This window comes from Varanus komodoensis, unplaced genomic scaffold, assembly GCF_004798865.1.
Source record: "Varanus komodoensis strain SLA01 unplaced genomic scaffold, ASM479886v1 scaffold1, whole genome shotgun sequence".
Lineage (NCBI taxonomy): Eukaryota > Metazoa > Chordata > Lepidosauria > Squamata > Varanidae > Varanus > Varanus komodoensis.
In genome coordinates this window covers 41882055-41906145 of record NW_025335268.1, presented here as the reverse complement: position 1 = coordinate 41906145, position 24091 = coordinate 41882055, and the positions used below count along the sequence as shown (strand labels likewise).

Below are 24091 nucleotides of genomic sequence, written 5' to 3'. Positions count from 1 at the left end.
TGGAGCTTCTGGACTAGTAGCCATCAATGGCCTTGACCTTCCTGAATTTGCAGAATTCCTTTTTAAAGCCATCTAGAATTCACTACATTTAATGGTAATGAATTCTATATGCTCTGTGAAGAAGTTCTTCCTTTCATCTGTCTTAAATTTCCTACCAATCAGCTTTTAGGAGATCCCAGGTTTTAATACAATTAGGGTTGGGGGACAAAAACATTTCCTCCACTTTTCTTAAGTACATTCTTAATTGAGTACACCTTTCTCATGTCTCCTCTTACATTTTTTTCTGGGCTGTACAAACTCAACTGTTAGAACTGTTCCTCATAGGGGAGTTGCTCCAACCTCTTGAACATTTTAGTCGTCCTTTTCTGCATTTTTTCCATTGGCCAGAACTGTACAGACCAGAACTGCAAGTGCAACATAGATTTGCATAAGGGCAGTATGATACTGGCAGTTTTATTTTCAATTCCTTTCCTAATTTTGCCTAACATAGAGTTTCCCTTTTTCACTGCAGCTGCGCAGTTGGTTGACACATTCATCAAACTGTTCCCAACAACCCCAAGATCTCTCTGTCAGTCACAACTAGCCCAGATCTTATCAGGTTATACCTGAAGTTGAGATTTTTGTTACCCCAATGTGCATTATTTTAAACCACATTTGTCATTTTGATGACTGTTCTCTTAGTTCAGAGAGATCATTTTGGAGCTCCTCACAATCCCTTTTAGTTTTCACCATCCGAAATAGTTGGGTGTCATCGACAGACTTGTCCATGTCAGTGCTTGCTCCTAATTCCAGATCATTTACAAACAAGTTGAAAAGCATTGGTCTAAAGTGAATTGCTGTAGGATCCTACAATGAACTTGCCCCCATTGGGAGAATTCACCTTTATTCCTACCCTCTGCTTTCTGTTCCTTAACCAGTGCTTTAACCATAAATGGATCTCTGCTTTTCCTCCATGAGTGCCCAGCTTGCTCAGAAGTCTCTGGCAAGGGACTTTGTCAAAAGCTTTTTGCAAGTCCAGGTTAACAATGTCTACCAGATCACCTGGTTTATTGACATTGTCAAAGAATTGTAAAATTGAGGCAGGGCTTACCTTTGCAGAATTCATGTTGATTCTTTTTCAGCAGAGGTCATCCATCTGTGTGCTTATTCATTTTATCTTTAATAACACTTTCAACCAATTTACCTGGTACCAATATTATCTGATCTGTAATTTTCCAGATCTCTTTTCTAAAAATTAGTGCTATATTGCCCATTCTCCAGGTCTCTGATGTAAAACATGTCTGTTTTTGTAGGAGAGTCAGCAATATCATTCCTGAGTTCTTAAATATGGGTACCACCTGGGGCCAGTGATTGATTAGCTTTCAATTTGTCAATAAGGTTGAGAACTTCATCTTATGTCTTCACTCTTTGCTTTAGTTTCTCAAGCTCCCTTCCTGAATGTTCAGGAACAAGTATCAGTCCTGTATCCCCTCCTGTGGAAATAAATGGGAAAAAATCATTCAGCTTCTCTTCCCTAACCCTTATACGCCCCCAATATTTGTTTTAACTCCCTTATCATCCAATAATCCAACTGTGACTCTAGCTAGCTTCCCGCTTTTAATATATTTAAAGCATTATTGATTGTTGGCCTTGATGTTAGCAATGTGCTTCTCAAAATGCTTCTTTGATTCTCTTTATTTATTTTATTTTATTTATTTATTAAAACATTTCTATGCCGCCCCTTGCCAAGGCCTCGGGGCGGCTTACAACATCGAATACCAAATACATTAAAACAATGACAATTAAAATATATACAGTAAAATAAAATAACTGTATTTTACTCTTACTGTCTGTTTGCATTTGCCTTGTGCAAGCCTGTGCTCCATTTTGTTTTCCTCATTTGTGCAATACTTCCATTTTCTGAAGGAAGGGTTTTCTTTAATAGCTTCTCTGACTCAGCTCATTAACTATGCTGGTGTCCTTTTGGACTTTGTGCTAGCTTTCTTAATTTCAAGAATACATCCTGTCTGGCATAACATACTGTTACTGTGATTTTGAGTAATTTTGAAGGAACTTGATGTTCCTTTTCAACTTCCTTTTTACCAGTTCCATCATTTTAGATAAGTCAAAATGACTGCTTAGGACCTCTTTGGCAATCTTCCTCTTAAATATGTATTAAAGCTGATAACACTGTGATTACAATTGGTTCAACGACATTTACATCTCATTCTAGGTCCTGGCCACCCCAACTAGGATTGCCTCCCCTTTGGCTGGTTCCATCCATGGATCACGGAACATTTATGACACCTTTTTGTCCATACTTGATCATGCATTTTTCCAGTCAATGTGAGGGCAGTTGATGTCACCCATTATTACCATACTTCCTCATTTTGAGGCCTTCTCTATCACAAGATCACCCTGCATGTTCTGGACTGGGTGATAATTGCATGTTCTTAGTACTAAATCCATTCTTGAGTCAGGTATCATGAAGCACAGTGTTTCTGTGGAGGAGTCTGCACCTTTGAAATATTCAAGTCTTCTGCACTCTGCCCTTTTTGATGTACAGAGCAGCACTGCCTCCGGTATGCTCTTCCTTGTTCTTCCTGTAGAGCTTATCTCATGTCCCGCTGGTTCTCTCCATTCCACTAGGTTTCCATAACACCCACTATATTTCAGATCTCTGCAACTGGGCATTCCAGCTTTCCTATTTTGGCTCTGAGGCTTCCAGCATTTGCTTAGAAACAGCTGTATAATGTCCCTTTTCACATGTACCTGGCATGCGCAACTTCCATTTTGGTACTTAGGCCTCTTTGACTGGTTATTCTGTTTTGCTTATTTCTTCTACATGTAGACAATCAAAAACCTTTCCCTCTTCATCCCCTAATGATGATTTCACTTGAACTGGGTGCTTCTCAGAGACTGTCAGTATGTTAAAAAGTACCTTGAAGTATCATACTAAGAATCCAACACTCTTTCCAATGGTAGCTGGCCAGATACTTTTGAGAAGCTCATGAACACTAGTACAGGTGTGATCACAGGTCATGCTAAGCTATCCAACAAATAGGACACATGGGACGGATTGCTCTTGAAACACCCCACAGTGTGCTTGACAGCTTAAGTTCATCATGGCATGTTCTCCCATTCTTTCCCCCTCAGTCCTCCAGTTGCTTTCCCAGTGTCCTTTGCAGAGAACCCATCTTCTCTCTCCCTTTCCCACTGATTGTAACCCTGCTATTCTTGTATTTATTTTTCCAACCTCAAAAACTACAATGAGCATTGTCTTTTTCACCCCCTGAAAATTGCTTAAATTGTGTTCATTCTTAAACTGTTTTTGTCTACCTTTTACAAGCTGTTCAAGTTTATACTTATGACTGTCCAATATGTTTAACGTTGCCTGGTCGATGTCCTTGTGAGTTCCAGTTGTCAAAGGGAAATGGGGTGGTTAATAGACGTGTAGACTGACTTGCTGAGAATGAACGATGAACAGTTGCCTACTGTTCATTGAAAACTAAATGAGAAAAGTGGCGGAAGTAGGTGGATCAAAAGGGGGTGGCAACAGTATCCTCCCCTTAGAAATGTAGTCCTTTGGCTTTAAAGTATTGAAATGAAACTTCTCAGTGCTACTCTCCTTCTCAGCGCTTTTTCGTTTCTCTGGCTCCTACAGATAGGGGAGATAATAACTCCCAACCATTTTTTTGAACTCTCCTTTTCAGCACTTATTAATGCAGTTACTCATTCTAAATAATGCACATTTTTGGGTGAATAGATGTGAATGTAATGTCTGGGAAGTAAATGGAGGGAAAATTTGCATACGTGCAATAATTCTTAAGTTGTCTTTCTATTCACTTCCCTGCCCTTAAATTTTCTCTCACTTTACTTCTTGGCTATTAAAGCTGCATACACTTCCTTGTCCAAAAAAGGCACAAATGTTCCCAATGGCTGTTTTTTTAATTGAAAGTGGAAGAATGATGGGATGGAGCAAAAGGAACACCAGTGGTACTTAGATTGCCCTCTCCTGTCTCCATGATGTGACATTCACTCAACTGCTTTCATCAGCTATCTCTGGGTTTTTTAAAAAACTGTCAGGGAACTGCAACAGTAAATGCTCCAAAAAGTGTGGGAAGAGTTAACATTCCCCCCCCCCCTTTTTGCAGTGGCTGGAATCTTGGGGAAGTAGACAGTGAGAACTATCAATTCAACATTTAAAAGCCAGAGGATTGTATTACTGCCACTACCTTTTGGTATACCTACTTTCACTGCTTTTTCCATTGGCATCTGGTAACTGTGCAAATGAGCCTACCTGCAGTCTTGCCATGTCCATTTCCATGCATGTTACCTACCCTACTTCCTTTTGACAGCCAAAACATGTAAGACCATCGACAAGCTAAGACTACACATTCCAGACAGCTATAAGCATGCACCTGAAAAATGTGTGCACTTTCATGGACAAAATGAAGAAAACACTTGTGCAAGTTTCTAGGGCTCAATAAAAATGGACAAAGAACTACTGCCAGTCACTCTGAAGTACTGCTTGGGTTGTGGTGGTGGGGCTGTCACTGGTGGCAGCATGGATGAGATCACAAAGGGGGTTTGCTGCTATTGCTAACCAGGTCGCTAGCCAATCTCTGCTACTAGTGATGGAAAATTGGTCTTCCGGGTTTGAACAACGTGATAGCCTTTCATCAACTGAACATACATGAGTGGTCAACAGCTTGTCACCCCAACAGAAGCCACTGTGTGGGAAGTGGTCTGAGTTCAAACAGTGTGACAACCTAGTATGGGTTGTCATGTCATGTGAACCAGGTCTAGGAAAAGGGGAGATCTTCCTTTAGCATCTGTTACTCATACTGCCTCTGAATGTGAAAATTATCCACATTTATCTAGCATGGTTTACAGTCATTCTAGATTTTTCCCTTCCCTTCCCTCTCCTAAGCTTATAGCTATCTCCACATCTTGTGATTTATGCAGTACTTGTTTCCCTCTGTACATTTAATACAAGATGAGAGTAAATGGTGAAAAGTTCACCTTGGCCACATAAGCTGCTAACTTCTAGCATATCTCATTCCTTCTGCATTTCTAGAATACATTGCTACCTAAAGAAGCAACAAAATATCAAGCTTTTGTATTATTCAAAAGAAAGCAGATGCATTTATATTGTGCTTTGGGAAAAGATCTTATATAAAAGCAAACAGCTTTAGACCAGTTTATCTTCAGTTTTCCTCTGCATCACTATATGATAAGAGAGGCTGTGTGTGTCATAATTGTTTGCTCTCTTAGCCAATGACATTTAACCTGGGCTTTTGCAAGTAAAGGATCTAGTCGAGGAAAAGTAAACTACCTGCTGTTTCTCTCTCCCTGAAAAAGTACTGAGGGCATTTGAAATCACTGCGCTATGAGATGAGTGTGGTTACTGGGAATAGAGCAAGTACCACAGGTATGTACTATTCCCAGTAGATTTTGTGAGATAACTATCTCTCTTCAAATGATTGTATCCCAGGCTCTCTGCTCGTCATTACATCTAGGTAAAGACATTCCAGCCTGGCTAATATTTGTATGATGTGTAATTTGATCTCCAATGGCCTGAGCAGAAGAAATTGTGTAATCTGCTTTGGTAAGCACAAGCAATGTGATAATCAGGATCCTAATGCAGCATATTAGCCTTCTTACAATATCTTTCTGAATGATTAGAAAAGCTTTTTCCCCCTCTAACTGGGTAAGAGTCTATGAATAATATCAATCTTAAGAAGATAAAAGACGCCAATGTCTTGTCTGCATTGATGGGGTTGCATATAACTGATACAAACAGAGGCGCATAAGCTAGATGCATGTTGGGTTGTCCATTCACTTTCTTCTTCGTATGTTTGTGCTGTTTCCTATATCTGTGGTTATGACTGCATATATTAGCACAGTAAGTGTACATGACACAGAAGGAGTAAGACTTTGGACTAGGTAGGAAACATCTTTGGAACTTAGACTCAGAGCACTATTCAACAGAAGTTAAGTATGCTTCGATTCACTCAGTCTAATAGATTTCACTGTCAGAATGGCCTAGTACAGCTTTCACATTCCTGATCTAACTGTAGTTAAGGGACAAAGCAACCTGTCCTAGAAGGAAGGGAAAACCACAGATATTTCTCTTTTTTCAGAGCTAGCTACGATGCTCCGTTGCAGATGTATTGAGAGCCATCTACTTATTGTTGGTTTAAAATCATAATGTGCAAACTGCTTTAAAACATGATTGCACATCTGAGTCAAAAGCAATCTTCATCTTAATAGTGGATTGGGTCTAGCTGTGAGCAGAATAGGTCTTAGTGATGAATTGCCCCTTCTAACCTGCTCCAGAAGCTTGCAGAACTCTACAGAACTGATCTGTAGGTTGTGCAGGCTAAGGAGAGGAAGAGGAAAGCTGCACAAGCAGAAGTCTGCTCACATGACAATGGTCTGTGTAAGTGTAATACTGAAGAGGGGGTGAGAGCAGTACTGTGGTCCACTTTGTGCTCCTGGACTGCTTACTGTGGTGCAGCTGTTGGGAAAAGTATGCCTGCGCCACCCCTGTGTGGCCTGTTGGATTATACCCATGAAAGTGTTAATTTGGCCCTTATATTAAACTCTTTTAAGCATTATTTATCTCCATTTAAGCATTATTTAAGCATTATTTATCCATTGTGATTATACTCATATTACAGTTGAGTTACAAGCACTGTGAGATTAGTGAGAAGACATTCTCCTTCTAATAATTATAAATGTAAAGGATCTTAGGAATAACACCAAAGAAATGCTAAATATTCAAAACACATCATCCATACTAATAGGCCATGAACAATATGTTTATATTATGGATGGAGCAGAGATTGTGCTTTCTCTATTAAACTCAATTTAGCACAACTAATAAATGCATACACACAGCCTATTGCTTTCCCAGTGCTTTCAAAAGAATTGTTCATTTCATATTACTATTTGAATAGCTGGGCTCTGGATTACCTTACTATTTGCTTTTGTAGGTTAAGTCTGTCAGATGTATTTTTCAGTGACCAGAATACCTTGTTGCCCTAAGTTTATGTAGTAATTATTTAAAAACAGCAGAGTATCCCAGTGCCTGAAAAATAAACCTTCCCGTTGTAAATGTCTGTGTTGTATCCAACAGTTCCTTTACTTGTAGGTGTTCTGGTAAGTTAGACAAGATTATACAGAATATCCCAGTTTTGATTCCTAGAAGGACCATATTTCAGTATGTCATAATTCTAGAATTATGTCATTACAGGATAGCTATTTTCAGTTGTAATATCAGAACTTGATCTATTTTACAGAACTATAATATATTTTATATGTAGAATCCTGTGCTTATTGGAGTGATCTCATGCACAAAATGTACTGTATTCTCCTGAAAATAATAAGTAAAACAGACATTCAAATGTCTTCCTGCAACATGACAGTTGTAACTAGCTGTGTTCAAAACAAACTGCTGCACCTAAAACACATTCCAGAAATAGTTTCTGAAAGGTGATATGAGGATGGAATTTGTCCTGTCAGTCATTGCACAGACTTATTCAGGAGTTGTGTCAGAATTGTATCTACATAAGTGGCATAAAGAAACCTGTTAGAGGTAATGAGCCAAAAGTAAGAGAAGACACTAGACAAGTTAGCAGAATCATCTTTCATTGCCAAGTTGAAGATGGATGACCTAATGGAGACAAAGCTGACTCACTGTGCAATCATGTTTAGGAAAGAAAATATGTTTTGGATGCTGGTTTCCTATATCACTAGAATTCTTCTCCCATGCCCCTATTAGCCTGAGAGATTCTTAGGAGAAAAGCGCTGGCTCAGAGGCAAGGCTGTAGGAATTGTACATGTTCTCAGAATGAGCCATTGTATATTTCTTGGATATTCTAAAACCTGGTTAAAGAGTATACTTAATTTTTCACAGATGTGGGCAGCCAGAATTTGCTTCCTTGTGAGATCTGTGGAAGAAAGTTTGCACCAGGAGTACTGGTAAATAAGACTTGATGTACTAAGTGGCAGAAATCATATTTTAAGTTCAATTCTGTGCATGTCTGGTTAGGATTTACTCCCATTGATTAATGGGCATGCTCCAGTATAGATGGTTAGAGGATTGCAGCCTTAGTCATTGAAAGAATAAAGGAAATTGGTGGCAATCCTAGTACTAGTCCCCATTGTTGCTTTGTTTAAAATAGCAGCTTTCACAGATGGCAGCATTCTTCATGGAGTACATAAGTGGAGTTAGCATGAGGCAAGCAGCGTTCTTCCTGAACAACTCCTGGTCATGATGGCTACGTATCAGTTCCAGAATCAGAGCCAGGATACCTTTCTATGCAAGTTGCAAAGGATCAAGAGTAGCAGAAGACTGTTGCACTCATGCCCTTCTTGTGGGTGGCTACTGTATGAACAGAATTCTTTCTATACTGCCCTGTAACTAAAGCTTTCTGTTCTAGATAGGCCTTTGGTCCAATCTGGCATGGTACTGATTTCTTTGATTTATATCCTGCATTTTTCTTAAAACATACTCAAAGCAACTTACATCATTCTCCTCCTGCTGCTCTCAATCTTATCCCTGCAAGAACAGTCCTGTGAGGTCCTGTGAGATAGTTGGCTCCATGGCCAAGCAGGGACTAGAACCCCGATCATCTGAGTCCCAGTCCCACACTCTTAAGCATGACACCACACTGGCTTGTGTAATATTGATATTCATAAATGTGAATACAGTGTGAAGAAATAGCAGTTACTAGTAGATGGTAGCTCTGCACAGACCTCAGCCTCTAGAAATTGCCTGATCCAATTTTTCCAGAATCACAAGCTCGAATAAGCACCTGTGATGGCCTCTAGATCCTGCATTAGTGCAGCCACATGCTTTTCCCATCACACACTGTGACTGGCCAGTAAGCCGTTTGGGCCAATGCATGTATTCAGGTCGCTAGCTAATAATGTTGTCTCCAGATAGGTTTTTGCTTTCCTTTTTAAACTCCTGTGTGGATCTGCACATGAGTAAGTTTCTCAGTCCAAGCCCATGTAATGACTTAATGTTAGCAAGGACTATTTTTCAGCAGCTGCCATGACCAAATGGATCCCCGAAATAAAAAATCTCTGAGGAAAAACTGGATTACCTTTGCTGATCTAGGCATAAAAGCTGCAGTTCTAAACACTTAAATGTCAGTAAATCAATTGAAAATGGGAATTACTTCTAAGTACATGTCCTTTTGAGAAAATATGTATCACTGCAAACTATACTAACGTGTAAATAGGGGGTAATTTTATTACAACGAAGCTAAATTGTAGCAAAAATAGCAAAGTTAGGATCATTTAAACAGAAGCCTTTCTATTCTACTTAGTTTGTGTAAGGGTCCACAGGGAGGTAGAGGGAATCAGAGTTAAAACTTGAACAAGTCCTTTTTTCTGACCATTTCAGAAAGCCCAGCATGGCTATAACCATGTAACTCCTATGTTATTCTTGGCTTGAAGCAGCTTTTGCAAAGCCACATAGTCCTTATAAGTGCATCTCTTAAGAATCAGCATGAAGAAAAAGAAGAGAACAGATTACTGATTCCTCCTTTTAAAATTCCAAAACATCGCAGCTTGGTAACAAGATCATATCCCCAAACCTCCAAGGTCCTGGGCCCATGAGAGCTGTTAAAGTCATGAATGATTTCATGCTGAGTAGCCTCATCTCTGCTGGGAACTCCATCCTGTATTAATACTGGACTTGAAAATCCCAAGAAGGATAGGCAGATTTGACAGAATAATCAGTTTTGTCCCATGGCTGTAATGCAATCCAAACACAGGAAAACACACACAGCAGGCATAGTTTTTCTGACACCCAAAATGAGTTTATCAAGTAGGCCAGAATCATCACAGCTTCTCCTTTTGAATTTCTAGAACCCTACATTGAACTCAGTATAGCAATGTGTAGCAATATTAGTGCAAAAGGGGTCATGTTTCTTTTTGTGTCTTAGACAAGACATGTGCCAATATGCAGAAAAGTTTTCAACAAAAAGCGGAAGCCATTCGATTCCTTGAAACAGCGACTGCAGGGAACTGAAATCCTGACAATAAAGAAGAAGCCACCCGCAAAGGTACCTTTAAAATAGGCTCATGGCACTCAAATATTTTAGACACTAGGCTCCAGCACGCATCTAAGTTTCCTGATACTGTATGAACAGGAATTTTCATCATGGAGAAGGATGGGGACGTGTGATTTCTATACCCAAAGACTCCATAAATAATGAGGGTTGAAAGGTCCATAATAGTTTCTATTGTACAGAGTTGCAGTTTATCGCCTGGAAATCTGCTTCCATTTCTTTATCTGATAACAGATGGTGTATAATCTTTCTTCTTCCTCTCTCCTTAATTCTGAGATTTAAGCAACCATTTGGGGAAAGCACTATTCAAAGAGTCAGATTTGGGAGATTGCCCCTTTTAGGTCCATATTAAAATTTGTATTTCCTGTCTCACAGATACAAATTTAAGTGTCCATAATGGGCATCTCAAGTAAGAGAAAAAAATAGGACTGTATCATAATTCTTCAATTTCTTGCCCTTACTCATCTACTATCTGCCACACCCCGTCCCTCTTTCGAGCTTTCTGCCCACTTAGGTCCACAAGCCTTCCCACCTATCCAACATCCAGGCCACCATCCACCTACCCACTAGCCTGTCTGGTGGCAGTGGTGGCAGCTGCAGCTGCACCTCCCCTCTGAGTTCCTGGTGCAAGTAAACCAGGGCAATGTGCGACATAAATAAACCTGTGTTAAATAGCTATTATTAGATTGTTAATGGTTTTATTACTATTTTATCATTATCCCTGCATTTATTATCTCTTGAATTTGCTTTCAAAATAATTTAGGATTATGCCTTTATTTAATGTATGTTCTGATTGATACAAATAATAGATTTTGGGTGGATTCAAATATACCCTTTCCAGAACCAACCGGAGAAAAAATCTAACTGGAGACAGCAGCACGAGAATTTCATTACTGCAATCAGAGCAGCCAAACTTGCCACTATAGCCATGAAAGAAGGCCGCCCCCTGCCACCGCCTCCACCTCCAACCATCAACCCAGGTGATTCCCTTGTCCTGAAATGCTGTGTCGTCTTTAACAAAAATGCATCGAATACCTTGTTTAAACAGCTGGCTGTAACCAGAGCCAGTGGATAGTGCTGGGCTCTCACTTGGCAAAACAGCAGTTGCAATTCAGCCATGGGCAGCCTTGTGCAAGGGCATCTCTCCACCTTATTTCTCTCTCTATAAAATGGAAAACAGAGATCCAGGATCACTGGGATTGCTGCAGAAGCATCCAAACTAAAAAGACGAAACGTATTAAAATGCTACATTAACAACCACCACTGCTTCATTCTCTGACTTCTGGTATTCAAGTTCAGCTGCTTTCTCGTGATAAGGATGCTGTTATTTTATTTTACTACCATGAAGAATAAAAGTACATCTCAAGAGTAAACCTCCTTTTTTAAGGTACTCAAGCATTTTGGGCTTGCATACGAATGGTCAGAGGGGTGAAAAGGAGAATATACTAATGCCACTGGTACGTCAAGTACACTGCAAAAATCCCAGTGTAACGTACTCCTTCCCTCATGATGCAAAAATTAAAAATTTGATGGCATGGCATGGGGAGAATGTTGGTTGTAAAAGTTATGGGAAGGGATGTGAGTGAGGTGTGTGTGTTATGCATGGATCTGTAGCTCCTTACCCAGCAAACACCTGATGCAGCCGTCCTATAGTGCATCCTTGGTTGTGCATCGTTGGTTTCCAAGAATAGGATATTCTGGTTCATTTTTAAAGATCCCTGAGATAGAAATGTTATCTGTATCTTTGAGTTTCTGATAAGTCAATTACATGGTTAGGTAGAGTCATCAAAAGATCAAAATCAAGTAACAAAGATAGAACGTTAGAAGTTACTTTGCACTGGAATTAAAAAACTGAACAAATGTCTAAGATGAATTAAATGCCAACAAATGAAATCAAACTAAGTTTTTAATACATCAAGGTTTGCTGAAGTGTGTCAGAGGAGCTACGTGTCAATACTGTAGGAAGCCCAATTTGATCTATGAGCTATTTTAAAACAACTTTTTGAATATGTCGTGGATAAAGAGGTCAAAACAGTGCCTATAGTCCAATACTTTCCATATATATGGGGGGGGGCAGGGGTCAAGCTGAGGGTTGGGAGCTGCATGTGGCCCTTTGAATTTGTGGCATGTGGCTCACCACCCGTGGGTGCCCACTGGCCGCTTGCTGCCTGCAGCCACTGCCCGTGGGCCCTGCTTGCCACCTAGAGGCGGCCACTTGCGTTTCTCAAACATCTGACATTTACCATATGTGGCTCTTCCATTGAGCAAGTCTGGCCACCCCAGTATATATCTTGCAGCATTAAAGCAGATCCCCAAATAAATAAGAAACCTATTACTTCCTAAGATTTCAACAGTCAGGTAATACATCTCAACTTGAGCCTAAAGGGGAACTAAGTTTTGAAACTCTTTATTTGTACCTGTAACAGAACTAGGGGACAGGCCCAATAATAAGCTTGGAGTTCTGGAAGATTAACTCTACCCCCCCCCCACCCCAATAGGTAGTTGTAATTTGTGTACTGAAAATCTAGATAGGTGTACTTCCCAAAGAAAATTAAATGATTTATAAATTCACTTAAAAATCACATGAAGATGTAAGAATAGGAGGAATTGTTAGAATAACTTCAGAGTTGAACTCACCTTGATCACATTTATTTTCACCTCATATTTATTTCTCTCCACATTCAAAAAGGTATTGGGGGATTTTGCTTATTTTGAAATAAGTCTAGTATGTCAATTAAAATTCTAATTTTATCATGTCCTTGGTAGCCCCATACAAATTCAGCCTGAGATGGATGAGTAAAACTGTAGCTGTAAATAAGTTGGCATTCACATTTACTCAGGAAATAAGTGTATAATTAGAATATGACATAAAATTATTTCCCTTGAGAGAAGTCATTATATAAGCTTCATTAAAAGAGAAGGGTAAAGAAAAATAAAACATTGCAATACAATCTCCTATTTAGGAATAATTAACTAGCCAATGAGACATTTCCTTGAAAAATTCCCCTTTGCAGCTAAACAAGCTAAAGTTGTTTCCTGAGCATTAGCTGTAATAGAAACTTTCTGCATCATGATATAACAAAACAGACAAAATAATTTTCTGGTCAAGGTAATTTGGTGAAAATTGAGCACATTTATGCAAGTTTATTTACTTATTCTGACTTCAATATTGATATTTTAATCTGGCCCTACCCTGCTATCCAAGAAGTATGTGAGTTGGGTATAGTAACTCAATCCCTCAAAATGATAACTGGAAAAAGATATTTTTATGGTTTAAAATGTCCTTGCATCTCCTGGTGGTGTGGGCAATGTAATTAACATCTGGCTTCCCTTTTACCCCAAAACTGTGTTTTTAACTCATAGGAGTTTAGCAGTTTTCAAAGCCTGGAGACAGCCTTGAAAGGAAAATTATGAAAAATAGCAGATGCCCAAACATTTCTCTGGATCCTGGTCCTTGCCTAATTACAGCAGCCTGTAAATTTTTTTCAGTAATTGTCAAGAGAGGGAAATCTTATAGTCAAAGCACTATGAACTGACTAAATGAGCTGTGATAACATGAACGAAATAACAGTATGAACTAGCAACAGTGACCCATGCTCTGGTAACCTCCCAACTGGATTATTGTAATGCGCTCTACATGGGGCAGGCCTTGAAGATGGTCCGGACACTTCAATTGGTTCAGAATAGAGCAGCCAGGTTGCTAGCAGGGACCAGCAGATAAACACACATAACACCAATCCTGTACCATCTGCACTGGCTTCCAATTGAAGTCTGGGTCCAATTTAAGGTGCTAGTGATGACTTATAAAGTCCTAAATGGCTGAGTACCTGGATATTTGAAGGAGTGCCTCCTTCCATATATACCTGCCCATCCCCTAAGATCTGGAGCAGAGGTCCGAAGGAGATCAGAAGAGTGGCTACCTGGAGAAGGGCCTTCTCTCTGGTGGCACCCCAGCTGTGGAATGGGCTCCCCAGAGAGGTGCGCCTGGCACCAGCGCTTTTTTTCATTTCAGCATCAAGCCAAATCCTTTTTATTTTCCCATTATTTGAAATGTTAGTAGTGCTTTAAGATTGTATTTTATCTACTACAATTTGGATACTGTATCTTATTTATATTATTGCATTTCCGCCCTGTGACATTGTGAAGGGTGGGATATAAAAGCCTTAAAAAAACAAATAAGCAAATATATTTGCAAATGTAACCTCCTTAATATTTCACATGGCTGAATATTAATTAACTTTGTTTCTGTTTCTGTTCTGTATGATTTGAAAAGCTGCATAATTCTGAAAACTATTTACTTAAAACAGGACATAATATACATTGTATCATTTCTTGTTTAGGACTTGCATAGCAAGTCATCTCTACCATACTTAACAAATAGATTTTTTTAATTAACCGCTGTTGCTTTGCTGCATTCAGATTATATTCAGTGCCCTTACTGCATGAGAAGGTTTAATGAGACTGCAGCAGAAAGGCACATCAATTTCTGCAAAGAACAGGCTGCCAGGCGAGCTTTTGCTCCAGGACAGAAAGGAGCCAAGGCACCCGCTGTAAGTAATTCAAGTTTCAAGCTATTTATTACTTACACTTTTACCGTCTTCAAGTGGCAAGCAGTATAAGACATACAAAGCCGAGGGAAAATGTTACAGAAAAGGCAGTCTACCCAAAGGATTCCCCCCCCCCCGCCATTTCCCTTACTCTAAATAAAATGGAGGAAAATATTGGTTTTGGCCAATGGATACATGTTTAAAGAAAATATTTTCTTTTCCAATAATAACCTTTGCCACTCTTTCATTCCCTCAAGTGAATTGTTTTATCCTCAAAAGCTGTCCTTTGATTAGAATTTTAAACTCAAGTATAAAAAACAAAATGTTTTCACAGGTTATCTTTTCTAAGCTACCAAAAATAACAGTGATGATATGGGATAAATCACAGCAATCTGAAGACATAATTATAAAGGAATAGACATTTCCAGGAAGAATGTGCACAGCTCAAAGAAAACATTTCAGGCGGACAGGGACTGATGCATTATTGATCAAAGTTAATAGCTGTTCTAGATATCAAACTCATAGCAGTCATTGAAAGGATTAAAATGCACAAGAGGATCCTGGAAAGAATTTCAGCTCCATCCTTAGCAGAGCTTGTTCAGCAGACAGATGTTTTAATTTTTCTTTCACAAATGAGCAATTATTTTTGTCCAGCACATTATTTATTGTTAGTCGCAAAGTCATGTCTGACCCATTGCGACCCCATGGACAACATTCCTCCAGGCCTTCCTGTCCTCCACCATCCCCCAAAGTCCACTTAAGCTCACACCAACTGCTTCAGTGACTCCGTCTAGCCACCTCATCCTCTGCCGTCCCCTTCTTCTTTTGCCATCTATTGTTCCCAGCATTAGACTCTTCCCCAGGGACTCCTTCCTTCTCATTAGGTGGCCAAAGTATTTGAGTTTCATCTTCAGTATCTGGCCTTCTAAAGAGCAGTCAGGGTTGATCTCCTCTAGGACTGACTGGTTTGATCACCTTGCGGTCCAAGGGACTCGCAGGAGTCTCCGCCAGCACCACAATTCAAAGGCCTCAATCCTCTGGCGCTCAGCCTTCCCTATGGTCCAGCTTTCACAGCCATACATTGCAACTGGGAAAACCATAGCCTTGACTATATGCACTTTTGTTGGCAGGGTGATGTCTCCGCTTTTTAGTATGCTGTCTAGATTTGCCATAGCTTTCCTCCCCAGGAGCAAGCATCTTTTTATTACTTGGCTGCAGTCCCTGTCTGCAGTGATCTTGGAGCCCAGGAAAATAAAATCTGTTACTACCTCCATTTCTTCCCCATCTATTTACCAGGAAGTGAGAGGACCGGATGCCATGATCTTAGTTTTCTTAATGTTGAGTTTCACGCCAACTTTTGCACTCTCCTCCTTCACCCGCATCAAGAGGCTCTTTAGTTTCTCTTCATTTTCTGCCATGAGAGTGGTATCATCTGCATATCTGAGGTTGTTGATACTTCTCCCAGCAATCTTAATTCCAACTGGTGATTCATCTAGCCCCGCCTTTCTCATGATGTGCTCTGCATATAAGTTAAATAGGCAGGGTGACAGCCTTGCTGAACTCCTTTCTCAATTTTGAACCAATCAGTGGTTCCGTGTCCAGTTCTCACTGTTGCTTCTTGACTCACATATAGGTTTCTCAAGAGACAAATAAGATGGTCTGGTACTCCCATCTCTTTAAGAACTTGCCACAATTTCTTGTGATTCACACAATCAAAGGCTTTAGCATAGTCAATGAAGCAGAAGTAGATGTTTTTCTGGAACTCCCTAGCTTTCTCCATGATCCAGCGTATGTTGGCAATTTGATCTCTAGTTCCTCTCCCTCTTCGAAATCCTGCCTGTACGTCTGGTAGTTCTTGGTCCGCATTCTGCTGGATCCTAGCTTGTAGGATTTTGAGCATAACTTTGCTAGCATGTGAAATGAGTGCAATGGTGCAGTAGTAGTTTGAACATTCTTTGGCATTGCCCTTCTTTGAGATCGGAATGTAAACTGCCCTTTTCCAATCCTGTGGCCACTGTTGAGTTTTCCAAGTTTGCTGGCATATTGAGTGTAGCACTTTTACTGCATTGTCTTTTAAGATTTTGAATAGCTCAACTGGAATACTGTCACCTCCACTAGCTTTCTTGTTGCTCAGACTTCCTAAGGCCCATTTGACTTCACATTCCAGGATGTCTGGCTCGAGGTCAGTGACCACCCCATCATGGTTATCAGGGACGTTAATTCTTCTGTGTAATCTTGCCACCTCTTCTTAATCTCTTCTGCCTCTGTTAGGTCCCTGCCATTCTGGTCCTTTATCATGCCCATCTTTGCATGAAATGTTCCCTTCATATCTCCAATTTTCTTGAAGAGATCTCTGGTCCTCCCTATTCTATTGTTTTCTTCTATTTCTTTGCACTGTTCATTGAAGAAGGCATTCTTATCTCTTCTAGCTATTCTCTGGAATTCTGCATTCAATTGGGTGTATCTTTCTCTTTCTCCCTTGCCTTTCACTTCCCTTCTTTCCTCAGCTATTTGTAAAGCTTTCTCAGATAGCCGTTTTGCTTTCTTGCATTTCTTTTTCTTTGGGATGGTTTTAGTTGCTACCTCTTGTACAATGTTGCGAACCTCCATCCATAGTTCTTCAGACACTCTGTCTATCAGACCTAATTCCTTAAATCTATTTGTCACCTCTACTGTATATTCATCAAGGATATGATTTAAGTCATACCTGAGCAGCCTAGTGTTTTTCCCTACTTTCTTCAATTTAAGCCTAAATTTTGCAACCAGAAGCTCATGATCTGAGCCACAGTCAGCTCCTGGTCTTGTTTTTACTGACTGTATAGAGCTTCTCCATCTTTGGCTACAGAGCACATAGTCAATCTGATTTCTGTGTTGACTGTCTGGTGATGTCCATGTGTAGAGTTGTCTCTTGGGTTGTTGGAAAAGAGTGTTTACTATGACCATTGTATTCTCTTGACAAAATTCTATCAGCCTGTGCCCTGCTTCATTTTGTACTCCAAGGCCAAACTTGCCTGTTATTCCAGTTATCTTTTGGCTTCCTACTTTAGCATCCCAATCCCCCATGATGATAAGGACATCATTTTTTGGAGTTAATTCTAGAAGGTGTTGTAGGCCTTCATAGAACTGGTCAACTTCAGCCTCTTCAGCACCAGTGGTTGGGACATAGATTTGGACTATTGTGATGTTGAATGGTTTTCCTTGGATTTGAACTGAGATCATTCTGTCATTTTGGAGATTGTATCCCAGTACTGCTTTTCCTACTCTTTTATTGACTATGAAGGCTCCTCCATTTCTTCTGAGGGATTCTTGTCCGCAGTAGTATACCTGATGGTCATCTGAATTAAATTCACCCATTCCTGTCCATTTTAGTTCACTGATTCCTAAGATGTCGATGCTCAGTCTTCTCATCTCTTGTTTGACCACATCCAGCTTGCCTTGATTCATGGATCTTACATTCCAGGTTCCTATGGAGTATAGATCTTTGCAGCATCGGACTCTCCTTTCACCACCAGAAGTGTCCTTTCAGCTTTGACCCAGTCTCTTCATTCTTTCTGGTGCTACTAGTACTAGCCCTCTGCTCTTCCCCAGTAGCATATTGGACACCTTCCGACCTGAGGGGCTCATCTTGCAGCATCATATCTTTTTGCCTTTTGGTACTGTCCATGGGGTTTTCACGGCAAGGATACTGGAGTGGGTTGCCATTTCCTTCTCCAGTGGATCACATTTTGTCGGAGCTCCCTGCTATGACCTGTCCGTCTTGGGTGGCTCTGCATGGCATAGCTCATAGCTTCATTGAGCTACACAAGCCCCTTCACCACAACAAGGCAGTGATCCATGAAGGAGTACTTTATTTAGGTTTAGCCAGAACATTCAGATTATGTACAACAGTGTTTGATGGCTCTCGACACATGCCAACTTTCCTTTTGTTAGACAGACAGACAGACAGACAGACAGACAGATAGATATTGGTGGGGGCATAAGGTCAAACTGCACCACATAGTCTTCTTACAGCCCTTCCCAACCTGTGTTACTACAAGTCCCATCCACACTAGCCAGCATGGCCAATGATCAAGTGTAGTCTAATACACCTGGAGGGCACCAACCTACAGAAGGACTACTTCTTACACACAAGCAAATTAGGCAAAGGAAGGGGAAAATAGAGAACTACCACCCAGCTGCCCCTCTGTGGAAATGAAGAATATGATGGAAAAGTTGTAGAACATTCTCCTAGTCTTCTTCTTTCCCTTCCTTCCATTCCAACCCTGCAAAATCAGGCCAAGGTATTTTTGGACATCTACCTAGGTGGGGCTGACCTCAGCAAGCTCCCGCTATTCTGCTTCCATCACCCACCCATTTTGGTCATGAGGAGGCAACCTGGTGTGCTTCAAATGTTTTGATCTGCTCCTGTAATATCCAGTGATCACTGATGGAGTTTGGCTTACAAAGATAGTAGCTCTAAAAACTGTGCCACACCCCTGCTGTAAGTCGTGAGGCAAGACCTGCTACTGTTATTTCATGCCAGCCTCCCAGCCCCAACTACACATTATCTGCATGTCCCCAGAAGCAAGAGCTTTCCCATGCTCCAGTTAGATCTCCTCTGCAACATTTCCTATTTTGGTAGGACACATATGAAGAATTTTGAAGAGATTTTCTGGCTATGTGAAACTTATGAGGGAGTTTTCTAGGAAATGTGGCTAAAATAAGGCCTAATTAGTTGAGAACCATTGTGATGTATTTGGTAGTACTGTATTGAGGAAATAGTCCAGCTATGAATTCTCCCAGCCATGAAGTTCACTGGGGATCAAGTGGTGGCAAGTCATTCTCAGTTGAACAGACTTCAAAGGGTTATTGATATGATAAAATGGGAGAAACCCCTGCCCACCTTCTTGAACAGTCAGGATACAAATGTGATAGAGCAACTATTTTGCATCACCAGCCTATGCCAAGGAGCTCTTGCGGTATCTGTTGCATTCTTTCCAGGGGAAACAAGCAACTCCTAAGAAAGAACCAACTTTAACAAGTGCTGTGGGAACACTGCTTCGGAACAAATCACAAGAAGGCTCCAATCCAACCCAACCTGTATCAGGTAAGGGACAAAACATGTTGCTTTAATGTTTAGAAATACTTAAAGATAGAGAAGAAATTCATCTTACCTGAACTGCACCTCCAAATCTGTAAGTATTTGGTATTTGCAAGGATTCCAAGTATTTCACACAACTTCATTAACTGGAAAGCTTAGAACAACCCTGAAGAGAGATTCTGGGTTTTGTTCACTGCTTACATGAATGCTATACTAAGGATGGGCTTCTGCCTTGTCATTTTTGATAAGCTAAGTGGTATGATTGTTCGAAACTCATTAGAACAGTGTAGAGCACAGGTATAAAGGCAAATGTGTGGCATTCTGTAGTTTGATATTCCGTACCGTAACATTTTAATGTTATATATACTATAGCATTTTAATGGATATTTAATAGGTATTATTTTGCGGTTATTCGTGCAAATTGCAGAGAAGCTGGTATATAAAAATTTCTAGGGATGCAGGTAGAGAGGACAAAGGATATAAGATTTGGTTTGGTTATAATGAATATTCAGAATTCTTTTGTGGCCTACCCCTTGTCCTTGCCTTGTATTTTACAATGGTGCCATGAAAGAAGTAGGACTGATATTTTTAACCAAAGCTCAGAAAAGTGAGTTTGGGATAATCAAACTACAGTCAAGCACTCCAAAACACACTGAATTTAATGAAAGACAGCAATATTAGTGCATAGATCACTTATCAAAATCAATATATCCTCCAAGTGCTTGACTTCTGCTGGATCATTCCCAGCCCATAGTTTTGCAAAAGTCTTTACAAAACTATTATTATTTTCAAGGTCATGCTGTTGAAACTTCTATTGAAACAACACAGAAAACATCTGCTATTAAGTCTGGAAAGGAGTCTGGGTAAGCAGTATTTAATTCTGAAAATTTACAGGCTACAATCCAACCCTGAGTTAAGCACACTTAATTCTTGTGCTAGATTGCAGCCATAATAGTAGAAAATCTCTTCAGGAGTCATTGGAGCTAATTCTGGTTTCTTCAAAACTTAGCCCCCATTCTTGGTACCAACCCCTGTATCACAGGCTTCAGTAATGTGGTATGTTCTAAAAATGGATCCTACATACTGAGTTTTCTTGTGAACTTCCAGGCCTATTAAGCCACATCAACATAAGCTCCTTCAATAGCTTGAGAACTGGGGTCTATTTCCTTTAATGGTACAAATTCTCTCCTGGTTTCCCACTCCTCATATCCTGTGCAAACGCATCTGCTACCAGTTATCCACTTGAATTAAGCTTATTGCTTATTTGCAATCCCTTTCTCCTTTGCTGCCTCAATTACATGCATATAGTGTGCAATCCAATCTTCTTGTACAATTACTAGAGTTCAGTGGGACTCATATCTGGGTAACTGTCCAAAGGATCTGGTTTCTTACCCTATCACTATGCAGTCACCAATCTTTTCCTTATTTTTGTCTTATCAGTGTGTTACACTCTGTACTTTTTCTGACATACCATAAGGCATCTCTATAGAATGTTTTTGATATGGCACTTCCAAAGTTTGCAAGCCATAAAACTTTGCTGATTCCTGTAGTGCAGACCTGGGCATTGTACGGCCCGCGGGCCACATCCGGCCCGATAGCTGACCCTGACTTGCCCGCATGAGGTCACTGGCAAATTACAAGTCAATGCAAATATATATCATCGTAATGTAGATGCAAGCAATACAACTGCACTGCTTTTATTTTGAAGGATCTGCTAAATTGAATTTATTGCTTTTCATGTAATGTTAATGTTTTTGTGAATATTCATTAGTGTTGTTCTGTGCTCCACATTTTCATTGTATCATTGTAATGTTTCATTTACTGTTTTTATAGAGATATATATTGAGCAGACCTGTAAGTGTATTGGTCCGGCCCTTAACAACTGTCAAAATTTATGTGGCCCCATAGGAAAATTAATTGCCCACCCCTGCTGTAGTGTATTCTTGTAACTTGAAAGATGATTTTCACATTCCTTCCTGTACCTACTAACTTGTGTGGTCAGTCAGAAATGGAAAAAATGACAAAATGTTTTGTAGTCTATACTGTGTAATCTTCAACACATTTACATTAAGCCCCTCTGAGCTCAGGAGCTTAATTCCTGGGAAATTTTTTTTAGGATTGTAGTAACAAACACATCATGTTTCTGTTATGATTACTTTATTTCACCACTTATCTGATGGTTTAATGCTTTTAGGGCTCCAGCACAGGGCAGAAGATAAGGCAAACATGCCTCCTAGGTCTTTGAATAGCCGCCTTTACATTTTACAGCATTACACCTAGAGATCAGCAAACTAGTTCACCAATAGATTCAGCATTGCATCTCTGAAGACTTGTATGATGAATTGAACTATGCAATAAAACAAGCAAAATCATATTCGTATGGACTTAATTTTTCCAAATGATAATATTGTACATATTAAGAGTCCACTCCACTGTGTTGCTAATTGCTTCATGTTTTCCATGTACATTTTTAAAGGTATTTGTTAGCTGTACGTAATTTGGGTTTGCCACTTGGGTTTGCAAGTGGGTGGGCAACATGTGGCCCGCAATCTGTATGCAGCTCCACTAATCTCCCCTCAGTGTGGCCCCTAACCGAATTCAGTGATAGCACAAATTTGTTTTGAAAATGATCCTTCTGACACTATGGAATCCTTAGGATGTCAAATTTAGCTTATTTTAATTTTTTTCGGTGCAGCCCATGAACTCTGGGAATTGTCTGCCTTTGTTAAATAAGAAGAAAAAAAAATCAGCAAGATCAGTAGGAACAGCAAAACCCTCCCATAGCAAGATCAGTAGGAACAGCAAAACCCTCCCATAGCGGCAACTCTCAATTGAAGCGAAAACCATTGATGTCTTTTGTCTATCCACCCACTACGACTATTAGAGCAATCTGACAACTGCATTTAATATGGTAGCATTTGCCCTTTGTTCATGAGTTTTCTAACTGAATTAAAAATTCACGCACACGGATTAGAACACACCCGGCAATGCATTTATTTAAAAAAAAAGCTACCGAAACGCTAGCAAGCTTTGGAGAGAACACCAGTCCGCAGTGACGAGTCCCGAAATGCCACCACCCGCGCGCAGGCTGACCGGGCCCGAAAGAGCGAGGCTGTGGAGAAAGTCTGCTGCGGGCCGCCTCAGTCCGGCGGGCGCGGCTTGCCGCCGCTCCTGTCGCGGCAAGGCGGTCATCAACAGCCCTCCTGGCTGCGAGGGGCTCCAAGAGCCGAGCTTCGGTGGGCCGCGGCGCCAACGAACAGTCCAGCGGTTCTCGGGCCCGCACCTCGGGGCCGGGGAGCAGCCCCGCTCCGCCCTGTCTCTCTCTCTCCCGCGGCCTCGGTCCGTGGTGAAGGAAAGCACCAAGCGGCGGCGAGGCTCCCGGCTTAAGACTCGTCCGGTTTGTCCGCTGGCGGCCCGCACGGCTGCAGCATCTTCTCCATGAGGTTGAAGCGGACGCGGGCCTTGCTCTCGTCCTCGGCGATGGCGAAGTAGTTGAGCAGGTCGAAATGGCCCATGTAGGAGCAGTAGGAGTCCCGGTGCTGGTTCACCAGCCACTCCCATTTGGTGGTGTCCGCGTGGCCCGTCCCGATGTACTTGGACTGCAGATGCTCCAGCTGGCTGTGGATCGTGTAACGGTCCGTCATGGTGAGGCACTTCGAGGCTGGCGGGCAAGAGCAGACAACGCGGTAAGAACTCGCGCGGCTGCCTCGCACAAGATGGAGGCCGGCGGAAAAGGCGGGGCCCCGCAGGCACATACTTCCTCTTCCGGATTCATCTCCGTTACCTCTCGTTGGTTTCAAGTGAAGGAGGGGGAAATACTACTGGTCGCGTGTGTGTAAGTCCTGCCCCAACGTTTCTTCCTTTCTTTGAAACGAATGAGACAATCGCTTTCATTTCGTCTTTTATGAACATTATGAAAGGAGAGGCCTGGGGAAAAGGAGAAAGGAAAAAAGTGTGTGAGGGGGCGGGGAAAGAGGAGGCCTCGAATTGCATCTTGGGTATTGTAGTCTTTGGATGCAGATGAGCGCCTAGCGAAACCGGAGGCGAGTGGGAAATTAAAATAGGAAGGTGAGCATCCCCTGACCTGCGTGTGTGCTCCATCATTTGACTGCTGCCTTTTGTATGGAGCGGTTCCTCACGTCATGTGGGAAGGAGCGAAGGTCTGCTTGGCCTGTGGTAATAATGAATACCGCCTGTGAAATAAGCATAACTCGGGCACGGGAACAGCCTCAGACGTGTGAAGTAATAATTGAAAGGAGTGTTTCTGAACATGCACTGAGTGCTCGCACCTTTTCCAACAAGTATCCGCAGCATCACACGCATCTAAGAACAGGGGCTTTCGAATCGGCGAACGCACGTTTGTGCCCCGGGCTCTTTCCTAATAGAAATCACTG

At 41.0% G+C, this 24091-nt stretch overlaps 2 protein-coding genes across 2 annotated transcripts; one reads left to right on the top strand and one right to left on the bottom strand.

Moving 5' to 3' along the window:
* Positions 1 to 5126: 5126 nt before the first annotated feature.
* ZC2HC1B (zinc finger C2HC-type containing 1B) lies at positions 5127 to 21305 on the top strand. Its single transcript, XM_044423284.1, has 7 exons — positions 5127 to 5413; positions 7904 to 7968; positions 9945 to 10064; positions 10912 to 11050; positions 14490 to 14620; positions 19598 to 19703; positions 20491 to 21305. Exons 1-7 carry the CDS (start codon positions 5377 to 5379, stop codon positions 20562 to 20564), a joined length of 672 nt encoding a protein of 223 aa, XP_044279219.1. The 5' UTR covers positions 5127 to 5376; the 3' UTR covers positions 20565 to 21305.
* A 1362-nt stretch (positions 21306 to 22667) lies between these two features.
* On the bottom strand, positions 22668 to 23423 carry SF3B5 (splicing factor 3b subunit 5). The gene has a single exon (XM_044448884.1). It carries the CDS (start codon positions 23339 to 23341, stop codon positions 23081 to 23083), a length of 261 nt encoding a protein of 86 aa, XP_044304819.1. The 5' UTR covers positions 23342 to 23423; the 3' UTR covers positions 22668 to 23080.
* Positions 23424 to 24091: the final 668 nt, after the last annotated feature.

Bases quoted from the DNA above. Each gene is read 5' to 3' on its own strand.
- ZC2HC1B (XM_044423284.1), top strand. From the start codon at position 5,377: ATGAGTGTGGTTACTGGGAATAGAGCAAGTACCACAG. The intron at 10,065-10,911 runs GTACCTTTAAAA...TACCCTTTCCAG, and splicing joins AGAAGAAGCCACCCGCAAAG to AACCAACCGGAGAAAAAATC. The intron at 11,051-14,489 runs GTGATTCCCTTG...TGCTGCATTCAG, and splicing joins ACCTCCAACCATCAACCCAG to ATTATATTCAGTGCCCTTAC.
- SF3B5 (XM_044448884.1), bottom strand. From the start codon at position 23,341: ATGACGGACCGTTACACGATCCACAGCCAGCTGGAGCATCTGCAGTCC.